Source organism: Boleophthalmus pectinirostris, unplaced genomic scaffold (genome assembly GCF_026225935.1).
Source record: "Boleophthalmus pectinirostris isolate CB_2022bp ecotype Guang Dong unplaced genomic scaffold, ASM2622593v1 HiC_scaffold_21, whole genome shotgun sequence".
Taxonomy (NCBI): domain Eukaryota; kingdom Metazoa; phylum Chordata; class Actinopteri; order Gobiiformes; family Gobiidae; genus Boleophthalmus; species Boleophthalmus pectinirostris.
In genome coordinates, this window is record NW_026571175.1 from 38026246 (window position 1) to 38046654 (window position 20409).

General features: G+C 45.4%; 1 protein-coding gene across 1 annotated transcript in view; it reads left to right on the plus strand.

Moving 5' to 3' along the window:
• ppp1r9a (protein phosphatase 1, regulatory subunit 9A) overlaps positions 1-20409 on the plus strand; it is a 94433-nt gene that overhangs the window by 34609 nt on the left and 39415 nt on the right. Inside the window, exons 4-6 of the mRNA XM_055157127.1 lie at positions 3778-3910; positions 9224-9344; positions 15161-15265. Of these exons, the coding sequence (XP_055013102.1) occupies positions 3778-3910; positions 9224-9344; positions 15161-15265 (359 nt within the window). The remainder of the gene's footprint in view (positions 1-3777; positions 3911-9223; positions 9345-15160; positions 15266-20409) is intronic.

Genomic DNA, 20409 nt, shown 5'->3' on the forward strand with positions numbered 1-20409 from the left:
TTGGGAGTTACCTGGATACTCACCTGGAGGATAAAGGCAAAGCAGATGTCAGCGATTACAGAGACACTTCTGAGTTACTTATTTTTTGTCTATAGAGGCTTTGCACCGTCACGTGACCCTACAGCACCGGTACCTACGCCGCCATGACACCGGACACACTATGTCACTGACTTCAGCAGCGTCGGACAAACATGGGCAGGTTTTGTTGTGTATTTGGTTGTTCTAGACGCTCTGAAAGGGATAAATCGATTCATTTTTTCACTGTTCCTCTGGAAATGACTCATCAGGATCAAACAAGGGAATTATCAAAAAAAAGACGGGAATTATGTCTCGAGAACATAAACCACCAAGAGATTTCCAATGGTCCCATCAAGACACACTCACGTCACTTTCATCAAGGTGTTTGTTATTTAAATTGTTTCAGAGTTTATTTAATGAAAGAAGCACATTTACTGAACTAAAATGTAAAAAGAAACATCTGCAGTAGAAACTGGATGTTCCAGCATATAAACATGTCACTCATCGTAGGACCATGTTTTCTTTATTGTCCACAACTTTGTCTTTTAGAATTAATCTCTTTTTGTGAGTGGATTTTTCTAACGTTCGCGAGGATCTTTTCATGGTCGATTCTTTCGAGGTTTGGCTCACAGACTCTTCGACTCGTGCGTCGTGTTGATCACAGGAGCCAGTGTGGGTTCGTTGAATCGTAAACTAGTGCGGGTTTTCCTGGATAAATTAATGACATTTTAGTTCAGTAAATGTGCTTCTTTCAATAAATAAACTTTGAAACTATTTAAATAAATACCTTGATGAAAGTGTGTGACGTGAGTGTGTCTTGATGGGACCATTGGAAATCTCTTCGCAGTTTATTTTTGCTGCTATAATCTGCGTCTTTTTTTTGATAATTCCCTTGTTTGATCCTGATGAGTCATTTCCAGAGGAACAGTGAAGAATCGATTCGTTTTATCCCTTTTCAGAGCGTCTAGAACAACAAATACTCAACAAAACCTGCCCATGTTTCTCCGACGCTGCTGAAGTCAGTGACATAGTGTGCCCGGTGTCATGGCGGCGTAGGTACTGTTGCTGTAGGGTCACGTGATGTGCAAAGACTCTATTTGTGCTTCTGTTGGTGAACTCCAGAAGTAAAGACACTTTTTTTGTTGCGACTGCCTCCTGCTTCCCCACAGTCTCTAAATTCTTAATTCACCCCGGGTATCGATGAGCTTCATTTGACTGGAGCTGAACACTGTGGTTTGTCTGTTTTCCACACGTCTGTGGAAATACAACGACTGGATTATTGAAATAATGCTGAATTAATGAAACAATCCAAACATTTTGATCTGAAACAGACGTGAGCTCAGACACGTGACACCATCAGAGCTGCAGCTTCACTTTTCCTGCAGCGTCGTTTTAGACTCAGACAAACTTTATTGATCCACAAATCTAATAAATTCTGACTCTTGACTGTGAGTCGTGACAGAGCTGCTCTCATTCCAGTGCAGCAGCAGCTCGTCTCCTCGGTGCCCGTCTCCTCGGTGCCCGTCCTGCCCCCGGGGACACTGGCATTCAGCCGCTCTGTGGGGCCCGGGGCCGATGGACTGTGCCAGCGCTGTAAATGTGAAAACTCTTATGGACGTGTCTGAGGACGAGGCATGGAGACGAGGACACACACGGAGACACAGAGACACACAGAGACACACAGAGACACAGAGACACACAGAGACACACAGAGACACACAGAGACACACAGAGACACAGAGACACACAGAGACACACACAGAGACACACAGAGACACAGAGACAGAGACACACACAGAGACACACAGAGACACACAGAGACACACACACACAGAGACACACAGAGACACACACACACAGAGGACACACAGAGACACACAGAGACAGCACACACAGAGACACACACACAGAGACACAGAGACACAGAGACACACAGAGACACACAGAGACACACAGAGACACACAGAGACACACAGAGACACACAGAGACACACAGAGAGACACACAGAGACACACAGAGACACACAGAGACACACAGACACAGAGACACACAGACAGAGACACAGAGACACACAGAGACACACACACAGAGACACACAGAGACACACAGAGACACACAGAGACACACACAGAGACACAGAGACACACAGAGACACACAGAGACACACAGAGACACACTGAGACACACTGACACACAGAGACACACAGTGACACACAGAGACACACAGAGACACACAGACACAGAGACACACAGAGACACACACAGAGACACACAGACAGACACACAGAGACACACACACACAGAGACACACACACAGAGACACACAGACACACTGAGACACACAGAGACACACAGAGACACACAGAGACACACAGAGACACACAGAGACACACAGAGACACACACACAGAGACACAGAGACACACAGAGACACAGAGACACACAGACACAGACACACACAGAGACACACAGAGACACACAGACACTACACACAGAGACACACACACAGAGACACACAGAGACACACAGAGACACACGACACACAGAGACACACAGAGACACACAGAGACACAGAGACACACAGAGACACACAGAGACACACAGAGACACACAGAGACACAGAGACACAGAGACACACAGAGACACAGAGACAGAGACACAGAGACACACAGAGACACACAGAGACACAGAGACACAGAGACACACAGACACACGAGACACACACACAGACACACAAGAGACACACAGAGACACACAGAGACACAGAGACACACAGAGACACACAGAGAGACACACAGAGACACAGAGACACACAGAGACACAGAGACACAGAGACAGAGACACACAGAGAGACACACAGAGAGACACACAGACACACACACAGAGACACACAGAGACACAGAGACACACAGAGACACACAGACACACACAGAGACACAATCACAAGTGAGTTGGAGCCAGAGTCGCAGGACCCAGACGTGCGTCCGTGTTCACTTCCTGTTTGTGGCGGCGGTTTTTGAGGCGGATCTCTGTCCGTTCAGATAAACTGTCGAACTGCAGCAGACGATCCCTGAAACTTTTCCTACCGGGACATTTATGGCCGATGAGGGATTACACCACCAGTTTCTAAAAAGTGAAACTAGTCGGTTGTCTTAAAGCGGGTCTGGTTGTCTCACAGCGTCTTTGCTTCTTGGGTGAGCTGGGCAGGTTGTTTTCGTCTGGATCTGGTTGTCCTCTTGTGGGTCTGGTCGTCTTTTCGTGGGTCCAGTTGTCTTCTGGTGGGTCCGGTTGTCTTCTCGTGGGTCCGGTTGTCTTCTCGTGGGTCCGGTTGTCTTCTCGTGGGTCCGGTTGTCTTCTGGTGGGTCCGGTTGTCTTCTGGTGGGTCCAGTTGTCTTCTCGTGGGTCCAGCTGTCTGTCTTCTGGTGGGTCCGGTTGTCTTCTGGTGGGTCCGGTTGTCTTCTGGTGGGTCCGGTTGTCTTCTGGTGGGTCTGGTTGTCTTCTGGTGGATCTGGTTGTCTTCTCGTGGGTCCGGTTGTCTTCTTGTGGGTCCGGTTGTCCTCTCGTGGATCTGGTTGTCTTCTGGTGGATCTGGTTGTCTTCTCGTGGGTCCGGTTGTCTTCTTGTGGGTCCGGTTGTCCTCTCGTGGATCTGGTTGTCTTCTGGTGGGTCTGGTTGTCTTCTGGTGGGTCCGGTTGTCTCCATGTGGGTCCGGTTGTCTCCATGTGGGTCCGGTTGTCTCACTGTGCCTTTGCTCCTCAGGTCTTCAGCACTTACTCCAACGAGGACTACGATCGCAGGAACGAGGAGGTGGACCCCGTGGCCTCATCGGCGGAGTACGAGCTGGAGAAGAGGGTGGAGAAGCTGGAGCTGTTCCCCGTGGAGCTGGAGAAAGGTCAGACTGGAAACACACGACACAAAACACCAAAACACCAAAACTCCAAAACACCAAAACACCAAAACACCAAAACACCAAAACACCAAAACACCAAAACTCCAAAACACCAAAACTCCAAAACACCAAAACACCAAAACACCAAAACACCAAAACTCCAAAACACCAAAACTCCAAAACGCTGCAGACTGGTCCTTGCAAAACCATCACAAACAAAGTACCACAGATCATCTCCAACTGTCTTCACTTAGAACAAACAGACAGTGTTTAAGTCTGACCACTGACCATCCACCCGCCCGTCGGCGGGCGAATTTCCAAAAAAAAAAGTTCACTCTGTATTTTCACCTTCATTATTGTTTCACTACTGGCCATACATCGTTTGAAAGCTTAATTTATCAATAAAACAACCATATCATTCATTTTATGTCGTACAACGAGCCCAAAACGCTATAACTTAAAAATTCACATCATAATCAAAGAATAAAATACGCGTTTCTTAACTTTGAGCCGGTTCTGTTGGTCCAAAACGCGTTCAATCCATAAAAAGTTGTACTCAATAAGTCAGTAATAATCCACAGAAAAAGAATATCAAGTTGTTTTTTCCATAAAATAATTCCATGTGGGTAAATAATACAGAAAATCCCTCGTCTGTATGAATCGATGGATACAATGATATGAAAAAAAGTTTCTCTTCTCTCCCTCCCTCCACTGCGTTTCTAGCAGGTTTGCTAGCACTGTTGGGTGCGCTTGTTTTCCTCACACTCTTAGCTTCAAAATGAGACCCTCCCCGCTGTTGTCGGTGGCGGGGTTTAGGTGGGACAAGCCGCTGAAGAAGCTAACGCACTCACGTACTTCCTGGCTTTACGCACGCGTCATCAGTTTGTTTACGGGAAATCTCTTCAGTCATTGGATCTTCCAGAAAGTGATTGACATATTGTTTTAGCCAATCAGCAGAGCTTTCAAACGGTGGGTGGGACATTCAGATAATCTTTGAAACGGACGCGGTGTTTACAGGCGCCTCAGAGAGGGACACAAGAAGCGGTGCAGGAGGGGCCATATTGGGCAGATCTGCTACTTGGAAGACAATTTTGGCTACTTTTAGTTTTTTTTCTTGAGAAAACATGCCTAAAGCTCAGAAGAATTAGTATTATAATAATAACAATGATTATTATTATTATATTATTATTATTATTTTGGCACAAATTTGGCAATCTTGTGCCGAATTGTCATTTTGTTTACACAAAGGCTCACAGCATCAAAACCCTTTGTCCTAGAGATCTGAAATTCTACACAGTTGTTGCCAACAACTTGAACAATGAGTGTAGTGAGTCACAAATGCCTAGCATGAAGTATGACCAAGCTAAGGCCTTTATTTATTTTTTTATTTTTTTTCGAAGCAAAAAAATACAATTTTTTTTCAATTTTTAATTGACTGTACTGTAGGTTAGGCAGCACTCACAGTCTTCATGTACATATCTACAGAAACTAGAAGGCCTAAGCTTTAAAATGGTGCCTCACACAAGCATGTGGGTTCTAAGGTTTTCTTTTAATAAGCTATGGCATTTGGGTATGTAGTGCTATTGTGCACACACCAAAATGAGGTGGGTGGTAACAGGTTAAAGGGAATTGAACCTTTCTGCAGGTGGAAAAGTCTCTAAACTCCACCAAAAATGACCTGTGAGACTCATTTTCAAAAATTCTGTTTGAAATGAAGGAAGTTAATTGTAGATGTTTTTATTCCTTTAAACTAATCAGAATCTGCCAAAGTTTCTCTGGTCAAAATTTTATCAACATCTAACTGTGTCACATGGGGAACCGAGAGTCCAAAGAAGGAGCCAAAAAGATCAAACCTGGACCGAGACTCTACACCATCCACATGAAAAGTGTGAGATTTGTGTCAGAAATGGTCATTCTGTCAAATATTCAGGTTCAACAGTTAGTTTGTAAAGATCTGCTTGAAGTAAATAGATCTTAGACCTCAAAAATTGAAAAAAAAAACTTGTGCAGCAACCAAATGTGAGATTTTGGGGCCCACAGCCACAACCTTAAAAATACACAATATTTGACAATAGATTCAGAATCTATGACCAAGAATTCATACTCTAATTTTTGATGAAGTTCTGGTCTCATACATGTTAAATTAAGGCTTCAGAAAAACTGAGCATGGCCCCAAAATTTCAATTCCAATGATTCCTTGAAAACGGCTGATTTCTTACGGACCGACCCTAAGGTTCTTTAGAAGACTGGGTAATTATTTTGAGAACCAGAACACCAAATTATAACAGAAACATCCTGAACTTCATTTTAAGAGTTTTTTTTTTCCATAAGACAGACAAAATTAATTGATTATTGTATTTAAACAGCTCCTCTTCAGACTCTTCACTCACTCCACACTCGAGGGTAAAATACTGACGTAGCCACGGTCACATTCACACTGGACAATGTGGGTGAAGTGTCTTGCCTAAGGACACAACAGCAGGTTATGCACTGGCGCCCCCCTGTGGCTCCTGGTGTCTCCCAGACCTGGACCTGCCCAGACCTGGACCTGCCCAGACCTGCCCAGACCTGGACCTGCCCAGACCTGGACCTGCCCAGACCTGGACCTGCCCAGACCTGGTCCTGCCCAGACCTGGACCTGGACCTGTCCAGACCTGGACCTGTCCAGACCTGGTCCTGCCCAGACCTGACCTGCTGAGCTCCTGAAGTCTGAGCAGATCTCAGACGTTTGCTCTTTGACCTTCACTGTTTGGAACAGTTGTCCAGCAGAAACTAAAGGGACATTTTTAACACGGGATATTTTAAACTTTTTCCTTGAACTGTTCTGAGTAAAATCACAATCGTCCGTGTTTGATGTTTGCTTCATATTTGAGAAGACGGATCCGGGCAGAAGAAACACTGAAAACAAAAACACCACAAAGATTCAGACACATGAAAAAAAAAACAACAACCAGAGACAACGAGAAAAACTAGAAACACTGAGACACAAGGAAGACTGAGTGTGTGTGTGTGTGTGTGTGTGTGTGTGTGTGTGTGTGTGTGTGTGTGTGTGTGTGTGTGTGTAGGTGTGTGTGTGTGTGTGTGTGTGTGTAAAGTGCCCCCTTCTCTGAGCTCCTGAAATAGCCCGACTGCAGATCTGTGTGTGTGTGTGTGTGTGTGTGTCTGCATGTGTGTGTGGATGTTATATCAGCTCCTCCTGAATAATGAATGAAACTCAGAGGGTCTGACCGCTTCACCTCAACACAAACTCACACACAAATACACACAACTCACACACAAATACACACAACTCACACACAAATACACACAACTCACACACAAACTGAGACAAACTGAGACGACGTTTACACTGAAACAAATCACCGTATCAGAAACACTTTGCGTCCACACTCGTCATTTCTGTGTCCTTCTCTCTCCACACAACTTTGAGCACATTTATTTACGTTTTACACAAACTAAACTTAAATCACATGACTCATTTGCATAAACTAATGTCTCTGATAAAAACAGTTGTTTCTTGTGTCTGATGTGGTTCAGTTTGTGTTGGACTAAAGGACACAGTGACAGTGACAGTGTTCTCTCTGTGTCAGAGGGGTGTTCTCTCTCTGTGACAGAGGGGTGTTCTCTCTGTGACAGAGGGGTGTTCTCTCTGTGTCAGAGGGGTGTTCTCTCTGTGTGACAGAGGGGTGTTCTCTCTGTGTGACAGAGGGGTGTTCTCTCTGTGACAGAGGGGTGTTCTCTCTGTGTCAGAGGGGTGTTCTCTCTGTGTCAGAGGGGTGTTCTCTCTGTGTCAGAGGGGTGTTCTCTCTGTGTCAGAGGGGTGTTCTCTCTGTGTGACAGAGGGGTGTTCTCTCTGTGACAGAGGGGTGTTCTCTCTGTGTCAGAGGGGTGTTCTCTCTGTGTGACAGAGGGGTGTTCTCTCTGTGACAGAGGGGTGTTCTCTCTGTGTCAGAGGGGTGTTCTCTCTGTGACAGAGGGGTGTTCTCTCTGTGTGACAGAGGGGTGTTCTCTCTGTGTCAGAGGGGTGTTCTCTCTGTGTCAGAGGGGTGTTCTCTCTGTGTGACAGAGGGGTGTTCTCTGTTGTGACAGAGGGGTGTTCTCTCTGTGTCAGAGGGGTGTTCTCTTGTGTCAGAGGGGTGTCTCTCTGTGTCAGAGGGGTGTTCTCTTCTGTGACAGAGGGTGTTCTCTCTGTGTGACAGAGGGGTGTTCTCTCTGTGTCAGAGGGGTGTTCTCTCTGTGAGAGGGTGTTCTCTCTGTGACAGAGGGTGTTCTCTCTGTGTCAGAGGGGTGTTCTCTCTGTGACAGAGGGGTGTTCTCTCTGTGTCAGAGGTGTTCTCTCTGTGACAGAGGGGGTTCTCTCTGTGCAGAGGGGTGTTCTCTCTGTGACAGAGGGGTGTTCTCTCTGTGTGTCAGAGGGTGTTCTCTCTGTGTCAGAGGGGTGTTCTCTCTGTGAGAGGGGAGAGGGTGTTCTCTCTGTGTCAGAGGGGTGTTCTCTCTGTGTCAGAGGGGGTTTCTCTCTGTGTGACAGAGGGGTGTTCTCTCTGTGTGACAGAGGGGTGTTCTCTCTCTGTGACAGAGGGGTGTTCTCTCTGTGTGACAAGAGGGTGTTCTCTCTGTGTCAGAGGGGTGTTCTCTCTGTGACAGAGGGGTGTTCTCTCTGTGTGACAGAGGGGTGTTCTCTCTGTGTCAGAGGGGTGTTCTCTCTGTGTCAGAGGGGTGTTCTCTCTGTGTCAGAGGGGTGTTCTCTCTCTGTGTCAGAGGGGTGTTCTCTCTGTGACAGAGGGGTGTTCTGCTGATGCTCAGTCTGTTCTGTGTTTCTGTCGTGTTGTTGGTTCATGTGAAACTTTTCACACATTATACGTGTGCAGGTCGTACACACAGACACACGTTTATGTGACTGGACACATATTCAGTCTCTTAGTGTTTTGTGGTGAATGACTCGGCGGTGACAGACACACAGTCCCCGTCACATCTGGACCAACATGAACTCGTGGAGCTGGAGGCACCAGATCATTCAGACTCTGGAGACGTTTAACATCAGATTAATGTGAACCAACACTGTACACACAACAACACCACTCACATACACACTAGTGTGAACGGGGCCTGAGACACAAACGGAGACAAACTCACACACAAACTGATGCCCGTCTTTAACCCTGATGCCCCGTCTTTAACCCTGATGCCCCGTCTTTAACCCTGATGCCCCGTCTTTAACCCTGATGCCCCGTCTTTAACCCTGATGCCCCGTCTTTAACCCTGATGCCCCGTCTTTAACCCTGATGCCCTGTCTTTAACCCCGTGTGTGTGTTTCAGATGAGGACGGTCTGGGCATCAGTATCATCGGGATGGGAGTCGGTGCTGATGCGGGGCTCGAGAAACTGGGCATCTTCGTGAAAACGGTGATCGAGGGAGGAGCGGCCGAGAGGGACGGCAGGTAAGTTTCATTTATGACACCTGAGCATCGTTATGTTAGAATTTAGACTTTTTCAATCACAATATTCACATAAAATGAAAATAAAACAAAGCACCGCATGGACTGAAACAGGACTGAACCAGGACTGAACCAGGACTAAACCAGGACTGAACCAAGACTAAACCAGGACTAAACCAGGACTGACAGGACTGAACCAAGACTAAACCAGGACTAAACCAGGACTGAACCAGGACTGAACCAGGACTAAACCAGGACTAAACCAGGACTGAACCAGGACTAAACTAGGACTAAACCAGGACTAAACAAGGACTGAACCAGGACTAAACCAGGACTAAACCAGGACTGAACCAGGACTAAACTAGGACTAAACCAGGACTAAACCAGGACTGAACCAGGACTCACTGTTGGGACCGGTCCGGAGGTGCGCCCGTGTAGACAGTCGAGTGACCGCAGGTGAAATGACCAGAGCAGAGTTACATGTCACACGGAGATATGTGCTGCGCTTTGTGGACACCTGCTCCACAGGCTCGAGGTTCTTTCTCTCTTAAGTCCAAGATTAGTCCTGGTTTAGTCCTGGTTTAGTCCTGGTTTAGTCCTGGTTTAGTCCTGGTTTAGTCCTGGTTTAGTCCTGACAGACCCGTGTGTGATCACTACCCACCTGTAAAACTCCAGAACATTAAAACCCGCCTGTTTCAGCAATTATTTGCCCGTGTCCGACTCGGTGCAGAACTGTGCATGACGCTGCCCAAACCTGCGAGTATCACCTGTGAAGAACATCAAACTGGAGAAGGAAGTGATGTCACTGTGGGCGTGAACCTGTGGAGCTGAAAAAAAAAAAAAGAGACTAAAGATTCTTCAAACATGAATCAGTTCAAATCCCATTATTATTATCAGAGGGTCAGAGAGAAGAAACAGCTAGAACATGGAGAACATCAGAGAAGAACAGTCTGGAGAACAGCTCTGGTTTAAGCTCTTCTCCTCGGGGGCCTGTAGGACAGACGAGTGTGTGGAGCTCTGAGCCGTGGAGCAGGAGGAGCAGGAGGAGCAGGAGGAGCAGGAGGAGCAGGAGGAGATGGTGGAGGAGGTGGAACTGGATGTGGATGGAGCAGTGGACCAGAAGGACCTGGTGTGAGTGTGACCTGAGTGACAGATCTGCTACTGATGTCACATCCTCTGCACCTCCATCTGCTCCTCTCCTCTTCTCTCCTCATCTCCTCCTCCTCTGCTCCTCTGTTCCTCTCCTTCTCTGTTCTTCTCCTGCAGACGTTTCTGGATGTGGAGGATTTCTCTCATGACTCATCTTCTCGTCCTTCTTCCTCCTTTTTCCTTTTTCACATAATTTGATTCTGGCAGAGTGCACCTTTTTATTTTTAGCATCCCTCGTTCTTTTTGCTTTTCACAGCTCGTCATGGAGGTCCTGGAGCGTGGGCAGCTCTTCTCCTCTCTCCTCACACTCGTCACACTCCTCCTCCTCCTCACACTCGTCACACTCCTCCTTCTCCTCCTCACACTCGTCACACTCCTCCTTCTCCTCCTCACACTCGTCACACTCCTCCTCCTCCTCACACTCGTCACACTCCTCCTCCTCCTCACACTCGTCACACTCCTCCTCCTCCTCACACTCGTCACACTCCTCCTCCTCCTCACACTCGTCACACTCCTCCTTCTCCTCCTCACACTCATCACACTCCTTCTCCTCCTCACACTCGTCACACTCCTCCTTCTCCTCCTCACACTCGTCACACTCCTCCTCCTCCTCACACTCATCACACTCCTCCTCCTCCTCACACTCGTCACACTCTCCTCTCCTCTCACACTCGTCACACTCCTCCTCCTTCTCACACTCGTCACACTCCTCCTCCTCCTCACACTCGTCACACTCGTCTCTGTCTCTGCTCAGATCCGGCGCTGTAGACTGGCGCCCGTCGCTCCGTGGGCGTCTGCAGGGTCAGCAGCAGGTTTCAGACTCTGGACGGACATTATTTTTCTGACACTGACAAACATCACGTTGTGTTTTCATGTGCAGTTTTCCTCTGGAGTTTCATCGTAGCTCCTGATTTTAGGAGAGAAAACAGGATTCATGTTCTCAGATCACTGCAGGCTCACGTCACAAACACGAAGATGTTTGGAAACATGCGACGACAACTTCCGACGGCTCTGTTCACTTTTTTTTTATATTAATACTTCAGAACCTCAGGATCTGTTTACACGAGATACTTGTGGGTAAAAACGACAAAATATTTGATGGGAAGTGTCTTTCGTTTAGACGGTGACAGAGTTTTTGTGGATTAAAAACACAAAAATCTGAACCCACCTCCAGAGTGTAAAAGTTGAATATTCTCCACCGTAGAGTTTCCGTCTCCACTGACCAAGACACAAAACTCTGGTCACATGTGCTCAGGTCGTGTACGAGTTTACGTCACAAACATCACCACCGAGCGTCATCACCAAGTCGTCTGGCATCACACACAATCCAGTTCCACACACTTTTGCGTCGCCGTGTGCAGCAGATTTACTCCTGAAAACACTCCAATCTAATTCACTTTATTTCTGTCGCACATTTCACAAACAAACTGTTTCCAAAGTGCTGCACAAAAACATAAAAATAACAACAATAAGATGATCAAATAAACTACTAAAATAATACTAGTCTTAAAATAATAAAACTAGTAAAATAAACTAAAACCAGTAAAATAAAATAAAAACAAAATCATAGAATAGAAATTAATAAACCAATAAATAAATTAAATCAGTAAAACCAATAAAAACACATAAAAATAAATTAAAAGACACAGAGGAGCACACGACTCACGCGGTGTTAAAAGCCAGAGAATAAAAGTGTGTGGCCCAGGCAACATAATATGGTTAAGTGCATTTTTCTTTGTTCATAAAGTGTATTGTGGTCGATCTTTTTCTGTTGTTGTTTACGTGATCAGCTGATCGCTCCGTCAGCTGACGTGCGCCTAATAGTATAAAGGGACACACGTGTGAGCGCGTTCGCCGCCTCGACTCACCGCTGTGCCGCCTCGACTCACCGCTGTGCCGCTGGCGCTTGTTCAGGATCCAGTGTGGGTGTTACAAGTGGGTCTTCAGACGAGACTTAAAACTCTCCACTGTGGAGCTGCTCCAACGTGAAGCGGCAGATGGTTCCAGAGCTCAGGGTCGACCACAGAGAAGCTCCTGTCCTCCTGGTTTTAAGTCTTGTCTAAGGCCCCACGAGCTGGAGCTGGACCTCAGACCTCAGAGCTCAGACCTCAGACCTCAGACCTCAGACCTCAGACCTCAGACCTCAGACCTCAGACCTCAGACCTCAGAGCTCAGACCTCAGAGCTCAGACCTCAGACCTCAGACCTCAGACTCAGACCTCAGACCTCAGACAGACCTCAGACCTCAGACTCAGACCTCAGACCTCAGACCTCAGACTCAGACTCAGACCTCAGACCTCAGAGCTCAGACCTCAGACCTCAGACCTCAGAGCTCAGACTCAGACTCAGACCTCAGAGCTCAGACCTCAGAGCTCAGACCTCAGACCTCAGACCTCAGACCTCAGAGCTCAGACCTCAGACCTCAGAGCTCAGACCTCAGACTCAGAGCTCAGACCTCAGACCTCAGACCTCAGACCTCATCAGACCTCAGACCTCAGAGACTCAGACCTCAGACCTCAGACTCAGACCTCAGACCTCAGACTCAGACTCAGACTCAGACCTCAGACCTCAGACTCAGACCTCAGAGCTCAGACCTCAGAGACTCAGAAGATATAAATTTGGATGAGGTCTGAGACGTACTGTGGGGCCAGTCCATTCAAAGATTTAAAAACAAACAATAAAATCTTAATTTAATCTTAATCACTCGACTAAACGCAGAATAAAAAGTGAAGACGCGACGACACTTTTGTGTTTCTGTTCAGACCCTCAGCAGAGAAACAAAGACTCAGATGCAAACAAACAGGCACCACACAAGATCCAAACGAAACACGACAAATGTATAAAAAAAACAAAAACAAGTGTGAACAAAAACACGTTCAGGCACAAAGGGGCAATTCCAGATCTCCTGAACAAATCAAAACGTTGCTTTTCCTTTAATTAGGTTCAATGAGCTAAAAAAAAACAAAAAAGGTTTCAGCTCATTCTTCAAGTGTGTTATTTTTTTGGTTTTATCAAAAAAAACAAAAAACATTTGTGAATAAAATATTTAAAATCAACAAATTATTGATACCAAATTCCATTCTTTTATCATTTATTAATACACCAAATTTTTATTTCTTTTATGGTTGGAACAGCAAATTGAATTCCCCTGGACTGAAACAAAGACCGAAAAAAGATGTTCCAAGTCTCAAAACACACGACACACATTTACCTGTCTCACATTTCAATTTTGGTTTGAGGAATTCACTGGTTGGATAAATTATTGAGGATTTTAAACTGTGTCTTCTTCACTTCAGGGGAGCTGGAAAGGAAAGACATTTAGTTCTAATCATTTTAATTTCTTTCTTTTCAAAATTAGAACATAATCACTTTTAATTGACTTTGGGAAGTAACAATTTAGTAACGAACATTTCAAAACTTTATTATTGCACTTTGAATTATGACAAAATGTGAGAAAAATGAGAAAAAGTCTCTAACCACACCTCAGTTTCATTCATTCATTTATTTCTTTGTTTGAGCAGGGGGGGGGGGATTTAGCCCAAAATGTGAAAATGTAAAAACAGGTAAATCCCTCTGTGTAATCCATTTATTTCAACAAAGTAACTGTAATCCAATTACCACTCACTGAAACAGTAACTGTAACTGAATACAGTTACTCATCATTTGTACTCTGATTACTCCGGTACATGTAATCTGTTACTCCCCAACACTGGTTGCGGCGTTTGCATTAAAATAAAGTCCTGTGGTCGTCCTGTGAGATTCATTTGGTTTTCCGATATTTTGTCATTAAGTTCTTTTTACAGACCAAGAGTTTGTTTTCAGACCGGACACTTTGTTCTGCTCCCTGCGCTCTTTCTTAGAGTCTCGTGATGTTTCTGTGTCGTGTCGTTCAGTTGATGTAAACGAGTTTTGTCTGTGTTTTCCTCTCGGTGGAGGCAGGACGACAGCGCCACCTGCAGACGCACTTCCTCACGACAGAATCCAGGTGAGTAAAAAAAAGAAAAAAGCCCCTCGTCGCTGGATTAAAGAGGCAATCGTAATATGGAAACGTGCCCACGAGACGATGAACCGGGACGAGGGGCTTTTTTACTCTCACACACTTGGATTCTGTCCTGAGGAAGTGCGTCTGCAGGTGGCGCTGTCGTCCTGCCTCCAGCGAGAGGAAAACACAGACAAAACCTGTTTACATCAACTGAGCGACACGACACAGAAACATCACCAGACAAAGAGGAAGAGGAGCAGGAGCAGAACAAACTGTCAGGACCAAAACAAACTCTTGGTCTGAAAAAAGAACCTGATAACAAAAGTCCCACGGTCACTTCCATCGTGGCTTTTTGTTGTTGTGTTGTTGCGTTTGTATTTGTAGCAGTGTTTGCGTTTGTTATGAGGCCTCCCAGCTTCCGTACTTTTCCTTCAGTGGGTTTGATCACAGTCGGTCGAGTCCAGAGTCGAGAAGTTTCACCGTGTGTTTCCAAACATCTTCTGGTTTGTGAGACTAGAGTTTGTTGAGTTTTGATTCTAGTTTGAGTGTGATTCTCTGTAGTTTTGTCGTCTCTGTCTGTGTGTGTGTTTGTGTTTGTCTGTGTGTGTTTGTGTTTTGTCTGTGTGTGTGTGTGTTTGTGTTTGTGTGTGTGTTTGTGCGTCTGACGTCTTTGTTGTGTGTCTCTTCAGGATTAAGGTGAACGATCAGATCGTGGAGGTGGACGGGACGAGTCTGGTGGGCGTCACTCAGAGCTTCGCCGCCTCCGTCCTCCGGAACACGTCTGGGATCGTGCGGTAAGAAAGACACACGCTCCACATGTTTACACACACACGCCAAAGAGGATTATGGGTAGATTATCAGACAGTGTGTGTCGGTCCAGCGCCGTCCACGAGTGTCCGGCCCACGGCCAGAGAACAGAGCCAGAGTCCAGGACGAGGTCAGAGTCTATGGAAAAATGTCAGAACCTGTGACCAATTAATCAGTCACATATTTAGATCAACATGTTCCTCTGTTGTTTTGGCATCAGAATCAGAATTTATTTGTCATTTCAGTATAAAAAAAAACACACACAGAAACAAATCTGTGCACTCAGGTCCAGATCATCAGAAGCACAAATAACAATAAATACTTTTAATCATTTTAGTTTTAAATCGCCTTTAAAAAAAAAAACAGCCCCGACCTGCCGCCATTTCAGAAACTGGTACAATTTTGTAAAGACTGGAAAGAGTTAAATGTTCTGACTCAGTGAGTAAGTGAGTTTGTCATTTAAAAAAAACAAAACAACGCGGCTTTAGTCCAGACATGAGGTCACTGAAAAAATATGTTTATTTTGTTCCAAATGATCTTAAACGGGCCCAGAAAATCATCACAGAGACAAAGTGAGACAAAAACACTCCACATTATCATAAATAAACGCTGAGTCATGTTCAGAGTTTCTTTAATTCAGGTCATAACGACAATGAGCTTTGGCCACTCCCCCTTTTTAATCGGCCAATCGCTGGGCAGCTCGTGGCGTTATTAAGAATGTAATAATGAATAATAAATGTTGAATAATGTTGAATAATGAATGTTCAGGTGTGAACAGAGGCTCCTCGGGATGCACTGGTGAAAAGGCACAAAGCGTCGTTTTAATAATTAAACACACACGAGGTGACAGGTGACAGGTGACAGGTGACAGGTGACAGGTGACAGGTGACAGTAGGCATTACCCAGCAGTTTTTCAGTGAGTCATGCTGAGTTCTCTTGCGCTCAGGAGTCTTGGGAAAACCGACCTCCACCTCGAGAAAAAGCAGCGGAGCGGCCGATCAGATCAAAGTTCTGAAACACAAAGTCGGGTTAGTTCGGCGCAGATCGAGTCGGTTTGTTTGTCGGTGCCACAGTAAACGGGGACAAGTGTGTTTTGGTTGTTTTGGTGTGTTCAGTTGTTTGTGTAGAGTGAGAGTCTCCAACCTTTTTCCTGGGGTCAGCTCCTTTACAAAACGAAAATTCCAGAGAGCGACTAAATCTACGTTCAGACTGCAGCCAGAAGTGACCTAAATCTGATTTTTTGGCCCCTATGTTCCTGTATCTGATCTTTTAATGACAGTCTGAACCACACAGATCTGATTTTTTTCAAACATGACCCAGGACACTTGGATCTGTGCTCCTGAAACTGATCCATATCTGATCTTTAACATGTGACTTGAGTGTGAACAGTCAGGTCACATTCATCCACCTACACGTCATCAACAAGACACAAACGTCACTATTCTGCACTGAAGTAGAAGAAAACTGTTCATGATCCATGTGACTGAAGTGAAGCACATCTCCACTCACCGCTCTTGGCTCCGTCTCCACATCCACACATAAATAAACAAGACTAAGACCATTAAGAACTTTAACGACCAATAAAAGAATTTAAAAATCCGTCCTGAAGCTCACAGGAGCCAGTTTAGGAGTTATTGTTGACCGTGATCTCAGCTTTGAGCCACACATCAGGTCCATCACTAAATCTGTTTTTATCATCTATAAAATATCGTCCAGAGTCAGAACATTTTTAAACATTCCTCCATAGACACGTATACAGTGTCCCCCAGCGCGACGTCAGTGTAAAGTCTCAGTGAGGACAAACAGACGAACGATTCAAACAAAGATAAACGACGTTCCAGAGTTTTTAAATGAGACGTAGTGTTTCGTCAAAGTGTTTTTCTGCTCAAACCAGATCAGCAGCTCCACACTGAAGCTCGTCCTGGTTTAGTCTCACCCGCCCACACTCCTCCTCCTCTTCCTCCTCTTCCTCCTCCTCCTCACTTCTCCATCAGTCCTGTCCTACATCCACCTCTGCAGCGTGGCCTATATTTCCCGCTCGTCTCGCCCCCTCAGAGCTCCACGTTCCATTAAACCCAGATTAAACTCAACTGAAGAGCAGAGCGAGTCTGTGTGTGTGTGTTTCTGTAAAAAGAATTAAACTTCTAAACAAGTAGCAAGAAAAAAAAGCAAGAAAATGCAACTATATAAATGTATGTACAGTAATTAAACACAAATATTGAAATATAAAACAGAGAATATCAATGTTATACACCAGACCAACTTTATTAATAAAGCACTTTAAAAACTTTACAGTAAACCAAAGTGCTGAACACAAACACAGGACAGACAAACCATCGCAGTAAAAGAAATACATGGTACACATAAAATACAGCTACTAAAAACATTGAAAAACAGTGAAATACTCAACAAGAAATGTACATGTCACTTATTAAAAGCCAGTGTAAAAAGGAGTGTTTTTAGGAGGGATTTAAAAACAGGTACAGACTCTGATCTTTAAAGGTTCGTTCACACCAAAGCGTCAAATCGTCCAGTTTCTATGTAAAGTCGTTGTCCTGCGTTTTTGCATCGCGTCTTCGGGGGTCAGCGCGGCGCGTCTTGAGCGTTTTAGCATCGACGCTCTAGACGCGCGTCCAAGGCGTCAGCGTTAAGAAGTTGAAAATGCTGAACTTTTCGCGTCAGACGAACCGCGTCGACCAATCAGGGACGAGTATCCAGATGCGCAACGACGTTATTATCAGGAAGAAAAACCCAGAACCACAAACATGAACGAAACATGAATATATACACCACAAACACCGAGACGATCACCAGGACTAAACCAGGACTACACCAGGACTAGACCGGGACTAAACAAGTACTAGACCGAGACTAAACAAGGACTAAACCAGGACTAAACCGGGACTAGACCGGGACTAAACCAGGACTAGACCGGGACTAGACTGGGACTAGACCGTGATTAGACCGTGATTAGACCAGGACTAGACCAGGACTGATCCAGTGTCATTAGTGGAGTATAAATATAAACTCGCTCCAGTCGTCGAGTCGATTTCCTCCACTGATGTTTTATGTCATAAAAACACTAAAGTCTCTCAGTCTGGTCTGACATTGTTTCGGGAAAAGACCAGGACCGGGCTCTTGTTTCCAGGGCAACGGACGTCAAGTCCCGTTCGTCCACGACGTCAAAGTCACGAGCGTCGAGGGCGTCTGAACTCAAATGCAAAGGCTCCAAATAGAGGCGTCAAGGCGTTTTTTGACTCTTTGGCGTGAACGGCCCTTAACAGCGACTGGTTCCAGAGCCGAGGGGCAGAAACAAAAAACACACGGTCCCCATAAAGTTTACGTTTAGTTTTTGGGACAGTGAGCTGGAGCTGATCTGCAGACCTGAGAGTACGAGAGGGGACGTAAGGGTGGATCAAGTCAGCGAGGTAGGAGGGCGCTGGGCCGTGCAAACGCTTAAAAGTAAATAAAATAATTTTAAAATCAACTCTAAAAGCCAATGAAGAGAAGCTAAAACATTTGAGACGCTCTCGTGTTTCCAGGTTCCAGTTAAAAGTCGAGCCGCTGAGTTTTGGACCCTTTGCAACCGGGAAAGTGCATTTTGTCTGACACCAGCATAAAGTGCATCACAATAATCCAATCAAGTCGTCATGAATGCAGGTGTGACAGTTTCAAAATGTTGCATTGACCAAAAAGGCTTAATTTTGGCCTGTTGTCTGAGCTGGAAAAAACTAGATTTTACAACAACACTAATCTGCTGATCAAGTTTTAGATCTGGGTCCATTTTGACACCGAAGTTTGTAACAACTGGCTTCACTAAATGATTTAATGAACCCAGGTCCACAGAAAAAGAAGAATTTAGGGAAGCTAGAGCCAAAAACCATAACCTCAGATTTTTCCTGATTTAGGTGCAAAATATTTCGTGACATCCAAGATTTGATGTCACTAATGCAGTCGAGAAGTGTCCGGCAGCCTGCGGATCATGACTCTTTAATGGCAGATAGATTTGACTGTCATCTGCGTAACAGTGGAAAGAGACGCCATGTTTCCTCAGAACGGTGCCCAGAGGAGCATATAAAGGGAAAAAAGCAAAGGCCCTAGAATCGATCCCTGGGGAACCCCGTATGACAGAGGAGGTATGACCTGAACCATAGCAGGGCTGGACCACGAATCCCCACCCAGAGCTCCAGCTGGTCCAGAAGAATCTCGTGGTCCATTGTGTCGAACGCAGCTGTCAGATCCAACAACACAAGAACAACAGAATCACCAGCATCAGTAGAAATACACAAGAGACATGATGAAACAGATGACACGTTCACATGACAGATTTAAATCTGAATAAAGATGAATTCTGCTTTAAAAAGTCCAAGTTAAATGTGATTGAGTTTGTTTGGTGGATCATGTTCGTGGTTTGTTGTTGTTAAAATGCTGCTGGTGCTTCATGTTCGTCGTGTCGTCCTTCGATCCGGTCCTGGTCCTGGTCCTGGTCCTGGTCCAGTCGTGTCTCGGGACTTTGATCCACGTCTCTTTGGATTTGTGAGCGGGATGCGGGAGTGGGCCGAGGTTTTGTCTTCTTCCTCCTTCTCCGACGCTCGTCCCTCCTCCTCAGCAACAGACGGAAAGTGTGACGAGACAATTCTCCAGATTCTCATCAGAACCACTGCGGGTTCAAAAAGTTTGGACGGTGTTTGTGTCCGTGGAGGAACCACAAACCCAGACGACAGAAAAGACCACAGTTCAGTTTTAGACATTATAGAGTCCTGGTTTAGTCCTGGTTTAGTCCTGGTTTAGTCCTGTTTTACCTGGTTTAGTCCTGGTTTAGATGTCAGGTTTAAATCCACCTAAACATTGTAAAACAAGAAGAAAGACAAGAAGAAGTTTAAACCTGACATTAGACCTGCTGTTAGACCTTATATACTCCTAATTTAGTCCTGATTTAGACCTTACAGAGTCCTGTTTTAGAACTGATTTAGTCCTGCTTTAGACCTGTTTTTAGACCTTATATAGTCCCAGTTTAGACCGGGTTTAGACCTGGTTTAGTCTTGATTTAGTCCTGATTTAGACCTTGCAGAGTCCTGGTTTTGTCCTGTTTTAGACCTGTTTTAGACCTGGTTTAGTCCTGTTTTAGACC